Source organism: Solanum pennellii, chromosome 1 (assembly GCF_001406875.1).
Source record: "Solanum pennellii chromosome 1, SPENNV200".
NCBI classification, from domain to species: Eukaryota; Viridiplantae; Streptophyta; class Magnoliopsida; order Solanales; family Solanaceae; genus Solanum; species Solanum pennellii.
The window spans coordinates 4,956,924-4,971,338 of NC_028637.1; the positions used below are offsets into that span (position 1 = coordinate 4,956,924).

Sequence of the window (14,415 nt, forward strand, 5' to 3'; positions counted from 1 at the left end):
GACAATTACTATTACTAATGAATGAAAATAAAATAAATCTTAAATCTTTCAAGTGATCTATTCAAATTATATATTATTAAAATGTAAAATAAGTTGCACATATAACTTAAATAAAAATTTATATTCCTCTTATAAATAATTTGTGATAATAAAGAAATATGTGAATGATAGACAATTATTATTACCTATGGATGAAACTAAAATAAAATCTTAAATTGTTCTTTGATCTTTTCAAATTATATATCTTTAAAATCTATAATTAGTTTATATTCCTCTTATAAATAATTTGTGATGAGAAAGAAATATGAGAATAATAGCAAAATATAATTATTTATGGCTGTAAAATATAAATTAATTAACTTTTATTATGTTAACAACTTTTAAGGAGACATTTTGATTTAAAAAGCTATTTATCAGCACTTATTTGCCAAACACATCAACAACTTTTTTTTTAACTTCAACACTTTTATCCAAACGCATAACTGCTTATTTTAAAAATAAGTTTCAGCACTTTCAAAAGTACTTTTTTAAAGCTGCTTTTATTAAGCTCATCCAAACGGCCCTAAGTAATATATGTTAAAGAATGACAAAAAGTCCCACATCGGTGGTTAATGAGATGGGTGGACTCCTTATAAGGCTTGGACAATCCTTATTCATTTGAGCTAGCTTTTGGGGTGTGAGTTAGGCCTAAAACCTAATTTCACATACTATCAGAGTAGGGCACGTCTCACCCGATGTTGGGACCCCCAAAATTAAAATTGCCCACGCACCATATGCTAAGCACGGAGCGTGAGGTGGGGTGTTAAAGAATGACAAAAAGTCTCACATCGATAGTTAATGAGATGAGTGGACTCCTACTTATACTTCGATTCAATTGAACATGTAATTGCATAAATAGTTACAACGATAATACAATAAAATTAAAATTAGAATTTAATGATAATTTCTAGAAAGAGAAGTAAATACCTCTTCATCAATTGTGTGTTCTTGTTCTTTCACTATTTGATCTTCATCTATCTTTTTGACTTCTTTACTGGTAGATGAAGAGCCTATAATTTTATTTTTTTTCATTGTTTGTGTCCTTACTTTTGATGACGTTTCTAACTATTTCATGCACATAGATGCTTAGATCTACTCTCTTCCCCATTTAGCCGCAAAGCCTATATTATCGACTGATCCTTGAGTAATGCATTAATCAAAAGAGGAAAAAGCTAAAAGAAAAAAAATTGATGATTGTATGGGATACTCTTGTAGTTTTCTTTAAGTCCGTCATTAGATGGGAATCTTTTAAGGTTTTTCTTGGTTAAATTCCTAATCGAAGGAGTAATTAATTTAAGCAAATACAAATCGCTAAAATACATTAAAAAAATTGCAACAGATACGTACATGAATCAATGAAATTATTATGAAAATCTTTTATGAGATTTTTTCCAATTTTTGGAAAAAAATTGAAATAAATTGTCACCTTTTGAAATTGAAGAACTAATGAAAGAGGGTTTGAATGAGAGATTTTTTTAATTTTATTTTGTAATATTCTGAAAATTAGACGTAGGTTTAATATATGTTAAATTAGTAACTACCTTAGAATATCATAAATTTACTATACAAATAAAATATTATTTTATTATACAATATTTTTTAAGTGTAACTATTTTTAATAAATAAGTTATGAACTTATGTATATTTGTTAGAATCTGTGCGTCTACAACAAGTCAATGGACCAGGTCCCTTGACACACAAAAATGTAATAGCTGTAAGTAAATGCAGTTTAATGACACAAGGAGTTTTACTTGGAAACCTCCTTGCTCAAGGGAGTAAAACCACGACCTGTCTCACAAGATTTTCAAAATCGTTTCACTAATCTTCACAAGCAAAAGGAAATCGGTTACACAAAATGTGAGAAAAAGTTTTAATCTCACTATCAAGCAATAGCTCTATTGCTTGATGAGCCTAAGTAGATATTACTCTACCCACTAAGCTTTTACACTAGACAACTTAGGATTTTCTAAGCAATCTTACAGACTGCCCACTAAACCATCAACCTACTAATTATTTAGAATTTTCTAAGCAACACACAGATTGCGCACTAAATTAGTTTAACTAACTAACTTAGAAGTTCCAGATCAAACCACACTGATTCATTTGTAGTTTTAAGATCAGTTCACAATGTAAGATCGGAAGAAAGTATTTCTAAATAACTACACACTATGTTCGCTTGAGCTTGAGTTGTTTGGAATATTTCTTCTTCTTGATTTTCTAAGCCTTTGCAAGAGTTCTTGAATGTGCTTTTTCAAGTTGCAAAAACTAAGTGAAGTGTATGAAGATGTTGTTTTTGTATAGAAAGGTCACTATCATGAAACTCATGCCATTGGTTAAGATTTCTGACGCTTCTGACGCTGTTGGAACCTGTGCATCAACTATTTGTACTTTCTCCAGCTGGCAGTCAAAAAACAGTTTGAGCTGAGAACCAGGTACCTTTATAAGGTCCCTGTGTTTTGTCAAATCATCAAAACTTCAAATAACAATATTTAAAACTTTGCAATCACAAGTTTTTATTTATTAAAGAAACATGGAGATATGCAATTTATATATCATATAATTTTAAGGAATGTTTTAGTATATGAGATGATGATAATGTTGAAGGGTTTTATAAATCTTTATAATAACCTAAATATAAAACTCATGATGATGATAATTTAAAAATTTTAACCAATTGATTACTCTTCAATTCTCAACTGAAAATTGAGGAGTGAAAATTACCAATAAAATTTTAAAGATTTAGTCACGGAAATAAATGAATGATTATACATTGGGGTGTTCATAGGTCGGATAAAAATCGATTCAAATTGAAAAATTAAACCAAATCGATTAAATAAAACAATTCAATTTGAATTTTAATTTAATTTGGTTGTAGATTATTAAGAATCGATAATATTTAATTTGGTTATGATTTTGTTTAAAAAAAGCTGAAGAAATAACCGAATCGAACCAACAAGTTAATTTATATACATAAATTTTATTATTGTACATACATAATATTTATATTCATAAACAATTTTAAAGATTTAATATATGTTTCATCAAAATTTATTTATAATTTATTTATGAAAAAAAAAATGTCCAAGGTGAGAACATTTTTCTTATTGGTTTCATGTATACGAGTGTCTATCGAAATTCTTTGTGGGACTGAAAATGTCGTTGTCTCTTCCTTCTAATTTCAATATAGTAAATTTTGAAGTTTTATTTAGTAAATTCAATGATCAAAAGTTTTGTAATGGCATTCATTCTAACTATTTTTCGTTTGAATGGAATGTTGTCACTTTTTTCACGTTTTGAATGAATTATTTCTTTTATTTCTATGTATTGTTAATAACTGAAAATCGAACCAAACCAAATCAAAATCGAAAACAACCAAACCAATAAATGTACAATATATTTGATTTGGTTTGATCTTGATAATTTAAAAATCAATTAAATTGATTTCGTTTTAGTTTAAATTAATAATCGACCCAAACCAACCCGTGAACACCCCTTATTACATGTGTTGTTCTTACAATTTTATACCAAAATGATTTATAGAAGGTTTTTCGGGCATTACTAATTGACTCCTTAAAGATTTTTTTTAAATTTATTTTTAAAATTTTGTTTACACTTTACAAGAAAAATTATAAGGATAAAGTGGAAAAAATTAAATTAATTTTATGCTAATTTAATAAATTAATAAATAATTTGACATAATCATATATAATAAGGTGTACAATTAATATAAAATGAAAATAATAATTATAATGCGTACAATGAACCGTGAGCCAAACTCTTTTAGCTCAAATATTACGAAAGATTGTGTAATTAATTTGAGATCTTTTATATTTTCAATGTTACCTTATATAATTATACTTTCTTCTGTTCATTTGAATTGATGTTCTTATTCTTATTAAAAATAATCGTTCCAAAATAATTACATTTCAAAAAATTAAGATATAATCAGTTAGTTTTTTCTATGTTTACCTTTACTTAATAGACAGAAGAATAGATTAACATAATAAAACAAATATTAAATTAAAATTAAAGAGCAAATTTATGTAATTTTTTTTACAAAGATAAACAAAGAAAAACATAACAAGGAAAATTGACCGCAGGAAGTATGACATAGGGTGGCAATTTGGATCAATTCCAGATGGATTATATATGAATTGAGTAACAATGAATTGAATTCACGATTCATCCGTATAAAATATAAGTAAATATAAATTTAATAAAATATTATTCGGATAAATAGTTACAATTCACTTTAATCTTTTAAAAAGTCAAAAAATATTAAATCAAACCTTAAGTTGTTAATACCTCAACCCCTATTATCCCATCCTACCCCTATCATGCCACCCCCGTACCGCCACCCCCGCCATCAGCACCACCACCTCCCACCACCACCTCCAAAAAAAACTTTATAAGAATTTTTTTGACCAAAAAAAATATTGGCAATGCCTAATCCATCCCCAAAAAATTTAAAAAACTTCTTTTTGAAAAAAAAAAACTTTTTTGACAAAAAAGAGTAGATTTTACACAAATCTCATAATGTTAACTATTAAGAGCTAATTATATCATATTCCTATTGATTTCAAATTATAAAAAGCTCCTAAATTTGATAGAATTCACATACATCTCAAAAATGTTCTGATACATCGTGTTTCAATTTTGAAATACATTCCTTAACGTCCTGGTATATCGCCGTCTCGATTTCAAATATATCATTCATCGTCTCGGTACATTGCGTAAAGTAATGTATCTGATTGATATATCACATAAAATAATGTGTCCAACTGATACAATGTGTAAAATGATGCACCCGACTGATACATCGCGTAAAATATATCTTGATATATTGTCACCGATATATCAGTGACGTATTCGATCGATATATCGCGTAAAGTGATAGATTCAACTGATATATCACATAAATTAAATATTTTTGTAAGATTTTCAAATGGTAATTCTTTTAAAGAAATATAGTAAAATAAATTGTGTATTAGATAATTTTAATAAAGATAATTAATTAATATGAGACGGATAAAGTATCCGACAAGTGGAGACAATAAGGCTGACACATTAAACATCGTGTATGTGTAAAACAGATGGCTTATTGAATGTGGTCCTAGTATATCACACAACTTGATGATTATGATGTGATTGAAATTAATAAGAGGATCTAATTGAGTCCAAGATTGTATCATTGATTATGATGGATTTGAATGAGAGGATCTAAATCATTATTCATTCTACATTATTATCCCTTTTAAGGTTTTGGTCATATTTTTTCTTCCACTTTCTTGCTCTTGTTTCTATGTGGATTTGCTAGAATCTTTGGATATGTAACTTTGTGGTGAAGAATAAGATAGTTCCCTATCCAAATTGGTCCCATTCCTAAGGTAAATGAGAGGCATATTGTACACTAGCACCCCACAAGTGAACTTGTATAAGTCTAAAAGATTAGGTGGAAAAGATTAATTTAATTGGAGTCAGAATTTAAAATTGGATTAGTAATAAAATGTTACGTGTAATTCAAAATGACTTTTTTCCTTAATATAGTGTTAATCATTAATTAAAGAGATCAACTGATAGAAATACTGGATAGCGCAAGAGATTCTCCACACGAACAAATAATCTATCAAGCTCAAACTGACATAGGTGAATCGGATTAATACTTATCAACCAACAACAAAATGAAGCATGAGTAGAGAATTGCTATAGTCGAAAGACAGAGCTCTTTCTTGAAATTTGCACTTTTATCCGTCAAAAGACTAGACAATATTTGGAAAACATTTTTCAAAACACATACAAATTTTATTTGTAAACAATCGTTTGGACAATATTGCTGACATTAGTTATGTTTGCATTATTTATATTGAGATTATATCTTATGGAATATTTGACTTGGTATATTTAAAAACATGCATGGTATAATTTCTAAAAGAATATACATATTTTTTTAACAAAACCCTCCATACATAGAAAAGATCTTAAAGGGCAGTTATATTTTTAGCTATGCCAATGCATGCATTACAACTTCTTGCATTGCTAATTTCATAATTTCTCGCGTATTAGTTATACATAACATAGTTCTAAATAATAACAAACTAAAGAAAATATTAATAATACACAAAAATAATACATAAATCTTTTTTTTTAATACATCATACGAACCACCCTTAAATGTTAAAAAAAAAAAAAGGAACTATTGAACTATTACATAAGTTGAGACTTACATCTAAGTGAAGATTCGAAAGGTTTGAATTAATGCCCTAGTACTTGGATTCTATTACTACGCTTCGAACCGTTTTTAGTATGTCCCGCTCCGAAACTCAACTTTAAAAAATGCTTTTTAAAAGGCTGCAAGTGGCTATCATTTTTTTCCAGATATTGTACTAACTACTAACAAAGGAACCATGCAATCGAATCATAAACAGTGGGGTTGAACTTTTGCAAGCTAAAAGCTACAACAAAGTCCTTTTCAATCAAGGTCTCACATGTAGGTCAATTCAACATCTTAAGAAGAAGAATATTTCTTGTTGGAATATATGTACTGACCTTGAACTTGCTAGTAAAATTAAATAGCCATCATACATAAACAATCATCTAACTTGAACTAATCCGACAAGTAAACACTCAAACTTTGAGAACACGCAGTAACACATCAAGAAACTTCAACTTGGTCTCAGCTCGCAACTAACACCCCCAACAAATCCTATTGTGTCTCGTGGACGCTTGACACTGACGTGACACATAAATTTTTCAAAGGTGTCTAGATGATCATTTTGTAAGTTGGAGTGTTCAGTTAACATAGTAGAGAAGGATCGAACTCTAAGAATGATTACTTGTCAACTAAGGGCATGTTCAAGTTTTTCTTTTTTTATGTATTATGTCTATTAGAGACAACCTCTATAGAGGTCAGATCTAAGTATACTCTACCCTCCCCCAGCCCCACTCTGTACGAATACACTAGGTACGTTGTTGTTGTTAACCTCGATTGGAACATGACCAAGGTTTTACGGCTTATCCTAGGTTTGATATCGAACTAGTAGTTACTTTACAAACACAATAAAAACAAAGAGGATCACACAAGCATAGCAGTTAAAGGGAGAAAATGTATCTCCTGCTGTACATTTGCTTAGTATAAACTTTACAAGTTTTGCATTTGCAATGGAAATAAAAGTTTTGGGCTATGACTAAGAACATCTATGCTAAGAACTAGCAGAAACTGGCAGCAGAGGCCCCTGCCTATCACTATGAACTTCTATTTCAAACTTTACATGTTAGTTAAGTTTGAAATAGAAATAAAGTTTAGGAATATGACTTTGTCAATCCCAAATTGTAGAGAAATTTCTCTGATCTTGATCTTAATATGTTACCTAAAGAGAACCTGGACGTTTGCTGTGGAGGCGCACCCGAGTAGAGATCATCCGTCACCTGAAGAAGGGTTACACCTATTTCTTTCCGGACAGCCTCGATGGTTTCATTTTTAACTGGACCACCTGATGTATCAGTCACGTAAAAGGCGTTAACAGCTTGTGTGCCCCTTGTCATGACCTCTGCACGGGAAACTGAAAGACCGTACTCCCTAAATATGCGAGTTACATCAGATAGAAGCCCGATTCTGTCATCTCCACATAGTTCCAGTCTTATTCCCTGCATATTATGGACAAAAGGAAGCACATAAGTTGAAAAGTTCGGAGTTTGAGTACTTAATTTGCATTCGGATCATGAGTTTTGTACCGCTGAAGTTCTCCTCTTGATAGCTGCCTCCAAGCAGTGAATTACACGTTGCCTCTCCGCTTCAGAACTAATGGGGTACCCATCCATATGCCTAATGTAATATTCCTAACCAAATACAAAAGCAAGCAACACGAATGCAGATTAACAAAGAGAAAAAAATAACAACTTGGTTCATAGTCTTAGACTACTAATGGCGCAAGACAGTTAATTTTTGCATTTATTAACCACTAAGCTTCTATGGTAAAATTTCGAATAATGAACTTTTAAAATGCTGTTTTAGAAAATAAAAGTTCACCTCGCAGTTCATGTACGATGAAGCGGAAAAAAATGACTTGGAAAATTTTCAAGCATTTAAAAGAGTACCTGATAAGCATCAGGTCCTTCAGCAATGATGGTAGCATGATACACTACAAACTGCATATCAGTTAATGTGCACACTGCATCGAAGAGCAGCTTAGGACGGTCTGGACATCTCAAAGTCACAACAGTGTACCCTTTATCTGCACACCTTTCTACGGTTACCAGAGGCTTCTTATTGTCAACCGATACACAATCTGTATCATCTTTATCATAATCACGATCAGCATACATCATCTGATGTAGCCTCCTTCCTGTATGAGTGGAGCCAACAGAAACTGCTGTATTGGCACCCCACATATCTCTGTCACCTTTTAAAACATACAACATCAGTTGCCTGATATTCGCAAGCCTCTCAGGATCGGTTATTGCCAATCTGCTTTCTTCATCGGTTATGTAAACAACTGATGCCATTCTTGAATTGTGAGTCCAGACTTCTGCTGCTACAACATTACACTTGTGGTCTGCAAGAACAGCAAAGATCTCTGAAAGCAATCCTGGTCTGTCTCGCCCCGTCAGTTCAATGGTTGTGTGTTCTGAAGCAGATTGAACACCCACAGATCTTTCCAAAGACCGGAAGCTGCGGCCCCCCCTCTGTCCCAGTGACTGCAACACAAGAAAATGTTTGTGCTAAAATGTTTACTCAATCTCACACTATAACATTATCTCTATTAAGTAAAAAATATATTGTTTGATCTTTCCTTAACGTATTTCAGTGAGCATACTGACCATGAGTGAAGTAGGGGGGACAGAAGATCCGAACCCCCTTTCTTGGAGCATGATACAATTGTCAAAATTACTTAATGCATATAAAGTAGATGTTGAATTTCTTCTTTTGAATCCACCCTTAGTGAAAACTGATACGAACCTAAAGGTGTTATACTAAAACAGACTGATGACTGAAAAACTTCTAAAAAGGGGCAAACAATGGCTGCCTGATTAATCGATCAATCAAGTACGTCTCAATACGGAATTAGATGTACCTGCTGAATGCGGTCAGCGACATTATCTTCATAGAGCTTTTTTCCATATCGATCAGTAACATGAAACACTGAAACAAGGGAAAAACAATTAAAACAAGCACCACTGGAAAATAAAAATAAAAATAAATTAACAAAAGACAGATTCTGTAGCTAAACAAAAAATTCCGTTCTAATCCTATTTAACAACGGATTATCAAAAAACTATGTTAGCTACAAACAATTCAACAATGGATTAGCAACGAAGTTCATAACTTATTCCAGTTTATTTGTAGTGTATAAAGGGTATACAACAACAACAACAAGATATCCTGTGTAATCCCATAAGTGGGGTCTGGAGGACCTTACCCCCACCTCGAAAGGTAGAGAGACTGTTTCCGACAAACCGATCAGCTCATAGAGTGTAAAGGGTGTACTAAACGAATTGAGAAAACGTAAGAAAAATCAAGAAACTCACCATCCATAAACCATTCCCCATCAGAAGATATATAAGCTCTTTTGATTAAAAGGTTCAAATCAGACAGAACCTGAACCACTTCCAACAAGCTTCCTCTTTTATTAGCACTATCAACCTGTAAATTTCAATCATTTTTAATTTTTATATCCCAATTCAGCAAAACTGATTCGATCCATTTTACATACACAAAAAAAAAAGATCTTCAACAAATACCAAACACACACATACCTTAATCAAAGTTGTTTTCTGGTCAGATGTGTTATCAACGGTAACCCTACAAACACCACATCATCAAAATTAACAATCGAATCAGCACAAAAATGCAAAATTTTCAATTTACAAACAATCTTGATTACAAAAATAGCAATCTTGATGACAAATGAACACATGGGGGTGGAGGGGGAGACTATCTATCTACCCTTTTAGCTTCAAATTCCGACTCTGCCTCGATTTAATCAACACACCATATAGAAAAAAAGCAAAATTTTCAATTTACAAACAATCTTGATTGCAAAAGTAACAATCTTGATAACAAATGAACACATGGGGGTGAAGGGGGAGAGTGTCTGTCTACCCTTTTAGCTTCAAATTCCGACTCCGCCTCGAATTTGATCAACACACCATGTAGCAAAAATGCAAAATTTTCAATTAACAAACGATCTTGATTGCAAAAGTAGCAATCTTGATGACAAATGAACACATGGGGGTGAAGAGGGAGACTATCCATCCACCTTTTAGCTTCAAATTCGGACTCCGCCTCGAATTAATCAAACGCACCATATAGCAAAAATGCAAAATTTTCAATTTACAAACAATCTTGATTACAAAAGTAGCAATCTTGATGACAAAACAACACATTGGGGCGTCTATCTACCCCTTTTAGCTTCAAATTCTGACTCCACCTCGGATTAATCAAACACACCATATAGCAAAAATGCAAAATTTTCAATTTACAAACAAACTTGGTTACAAAAGAAGCAATCTTGATGACAAATGACCACATGGGGCTGTTTATCTACGCTTCAAAATTCTAACTCCGCCTCGAATTAATCAACACACCATTTTCATACAAAGAGTAAAAAAAGGAAAAAAAAAGTACCTTGGGGGGTTCATTCGAAGGACAAGTTTCTTGAATTCATCATCAGAAAAAGAAGGAGACCAGTAATCCATTTTGAATGGATCAAAAATTCCTCTGTACTGTTTTCTTGTTTATTTTTTTCAGTTCTCAAGAGAGCTTTTTTTTGTGTGTCACTTGTGTGTGTATCTGAGTCAGTAAGACAGAAAGGATGTGAGGTGTTGCTGGCGTTAGTTTTATATACAAAAAAAATATATAAAAAATGGGTGACTTAATTGATGCCTCTTGACCTTTGCCAAGAGTTTCTTTGGGACGTTACAAATACAATTTTAGAAAAAAAAAAAAATATACCCTCGAATCATCGTAAATAATATGTAAATATTTTTCATTATATTTTTGAGATATTGATATTTTTTTACTGTTTAAAATTAAAATATATATACCTTTATCCTAATTGACATATACGTGTTATTATCTTATCCATCATCGATTCGACATTTATCGATGGATAAGATAGCGCTATGTATCCATACTTAGTCTTTCTATAGAGTGAATGACATATATACTCTACTTAATGAATGATAAAAAACATGAATATTCTAAAAGTATGATAAAAAATATGTATATATTATTTATAATAGTCCGAAGTATATTTATCGTTTTCTTTAAAAAATTTATTTTACATAAAAAAGGGATGATATGGTCACTGGTCACTTGGTCAGGGATCATATGGGACCTCTCTATCACAAATACAGCCGCCCACCCTGCAATTTGGGAAAAAAATAAAAACTTTTTAGACTAAATTAGTGAATAGAAAACATGTGTCATTTAGTTCTTGATATATATATTTTACAGCTTGTTTTATTCGCGGATTAAGTTATTTTGATTTTAGGGTAATTTATTTATCTAAGAGATAGAATTATATAATTTTATATTTTGTATAATTGATGTGGTGATATAAATTTATTTTAAATTTTTTTTATTGGAAGAAAGACATGAAAATTTCTATTATTTTGAAGTTTATGAAAGACGAGGCTAGATCATGATAAAAAAAAAAGTGTTAGGTTTCAACTGATACCCTAACATGATGTGATTGAACTTTTGAATTACGGAGATCCTTAAAACATTTAGGTAGTAGTGTATGTGAGTGTAGAGAGAGTTAATGTTCTACTAGCTCCTTCCGCGGGTTATTCTCTGTAGAAGCTGGCGATTGATCTTGAAATAAATTTATAAATTTTAGGTTAATTTATTCTACTAAACGGATGTGATAAAATAATATTTAATTTTCTATTTATATTTTATTTATTAAAAGGTATTTATTTCTGATCCCTTTTCGGAAGGATCCATAAAAAAATTTATTGTTAAAAAGTGGCCTAAATATGAAAGAAAAAAGAGTTAGTTTTCAACTGATACCCTAACATAACGTGGTCGATCTTCTGAATTATGCAGATCCTTCAAACATTCAGGTGGTCATGTATGTGAACATAGAGAATGTTTTGCAAGCTCCTTCCGCAAGTTATTCTCTCTAGAAGCTCGCGATTCTTGAAATAAACTTATACCTTCAATCAAATAAAGTATAAATCTAATACAATTTAATCTTATACTATATATGTATATATATATATATACATACATATATATATAAAAATGTAAATATGCATATAGATCTAAGCAGGCATTGACGGTGATAGACATCACGAGCAGCATGGAGTTAGCCAAACTAAACAGGCTAAAAAAAGAATTCCAGGAGACCCATAGACCCCGAGGATATTGCTAGATCTATTTCTTCTATGATAGAGCGTATTAGCCATGATACACATATGCTTACTATGCTGTTTGATACAGTACATCCTTGGCAATATTATCCTAATTATATTTGACCAGTTGATGCTTCATCTACTTAATAGGCATTGCCTTGACTACGCTACGAGGACCTAACTTTATAGGCTATTCGTCGAGGACAACCCTTATGGGCACCTACTCCATCTCCCACAGGTACATCTCATCAGTTATCTGCCATGAGGATTAGAGATTCTAGTAGCGAGCAGTCAGATGCTATGGCCAGTACGTCTCCATTGACTATGCATTTTGCGCATCCTCATGTATCACCCTAAGCTACAACTACACCTAGTGTTACTCCAGATGATGAGATGCCTTCNATATATATATAAAAGTTATGTCCTGTTTACATAAGTTTGTAAAAAAGAAAATCTAAATTTTATATTAGCATTGAGAAATTTATTAAATGTATAAGAATATTTAACTTGGAATCGTTTGTTTGTTCTGTTATTACAGCATGTTAAAATGAGATTGTTATAGGAACCCTTAAACTTCAAATTTTAGTTCTCCCTTTGACTTCACATTAGACTTTAAGTTATATATAGTGTGAGTATAATAAAAAGTCTTACATTATTAGATTCCTTTTCGAAAGGAGACATGAAAGTTTCTATCATTTTTAACTTTACGAAAAGAAGCTAGCTCAAGATAGAAGAAAGTTAAAATTTCAATAAATACCCCAAAATATAATAGTGCAACTAATCTAATAAAAATTCGGGTGGTCATGCATGCATGCTCTATTAGCTCCCGAGTTCATGTTAGAGTTTACCTTATACAACACATGTTAGGGTTTACGTTATACACATGATAGAATTTAATTTACATTATACGTAAATCATGAGTTCATATTAAAGTTATGTTATACACAACATGAGTATAATAAGATTACATTATAAATTAGATGCCTTTTTGGAAGCAGTCATGAAAACTTACATCGTTCTAAACTTTACTAAAAAAGACTAAACTAAGAAAAAAAAGAATTGGGCTTCATTTAAAACCCGGACATAGTGCAACTGACTTTTTAGAATACGCGAATCCTTCAAACATTCAAATGGTCATGTATGAATAGTTCGTTAATTCTTTTATTATTGTATATTAACTTTAAATCATTATAGATGTCCATATACTATAAATTTCCTCTTAGTTTATGTTTGAATTTTAAGTTATATACAACATGAGTATTTAGAGAGAGTTTAGATATTCCACCTTATTCATTAACCAAATGAACTATAGTATTCTTTACGGAAGGGAAGATCTATAGTTATTAGCAACGGATTTACATGCATTCGTAATATTTATTTAAAAGTTTTATTTGTATTACAAAATTTATTAAATGTTTAAAATATTTAATTTAGAATGATTCTATTATTGCATATTTATTTGAAATTATCGTAGAAGTTAGTAAATTTGAAATTTCGAGTCTCCTTTTTCGTTAGAGTTCAAGTTATATGCATAGTGTGCGTAATTTATTTTTTTACATTTATTAAATCATATTATTGTTGTAATAATATTTATTTTATTTTTAGAATTCAAATTAAAACTAAAATTAGTGACAAAATGTATGACTTAAAAAGTTAAATTAGCTAATTATAAAAATAAAAAAGGTCAAATAACTTTGTTAAAACACGAACAAGTAATTGTCGTCTACATTTATAACTTATTGATCATTATTTCCCTATTTTAAAAAAAAGATGCATTGCTTTAATCACGTTTAAAACGGAATTATTTAAATAATGATTTAATAAAGATATCTTAGTGTTCAAATTTTATAATTAATTACTATTTAAGGCCCCACTTGCAGAGTCAAAAAAATAATCAATTATCTCTAACTAACTTTACCACATAAAGCAGTGTGCTCATTTTTTTTCTTCACATCTTTTTGTTCTTTCTATTAGCAATAAATTATCGAGTGTTTTGTCAAATTAATTTATGTTTTTTAT

General features: G+C 30.8%; 1 protein-coding gene across 1 annotated transcript; it reads right to left on the reverse strand.

Annotated features, from left to right (window-relative positions):
- Positions 1–7,111: 7,111 nt before the first annotated feature.
- Positions 7,112–10,843, reverse strand: LOC107025616 (ACT domain-containing protein ACR4-like). Its single transcript, XM_015226415.2, has 7 exons — positions 10,664–10,843; positions 9,793–9,838; positions 9,565–9,679; positions 9,111–9,178; positions 8,134–8,733; positions 7,771–7,875; positions 7,112–7,683 (listed from the first exon to the last, which is right to left on the reverse strand). Exons 1-7 carry the CDS (start codon positions 10,732–10,734, stop codon positions 7,339–7,341), a joined length of 1,350 nt encoding a protein of 449 aa, XP_015081901.1. The 5' UTR covers positions 10,735–10,843; the 3' UTR covers positions 7,112–7,338.
- Between the last annotated feature and the right edge of the window lie 3,572 nt (positions 10,844–14,415).

Bases quoted from the DNA above. Each gene is read 5' to 3' on its own strand.
- LOC107025616 (XM_015226415.2), bottom strand. From the start codon at position 10,734: ATGGATTACTGGTCTCCTTCTTTTTCTGATGATGAATTCAAGAAACTT. The intron at 9,179-9,564 runs GTGAGTTTCTTG...CCCTTGTTTCAG, and splicing joins TGGGGAATGGTTTATGGATG to TGTTTCATGTTACTGATCGA. The intron at 8,734-9,110 runs GTACATCTAATT...CTTGTGTTGCAG, and splicing joins TCGCTGACCGCATTCAGCAG to TCACTGGGACAGAGGGGGGG.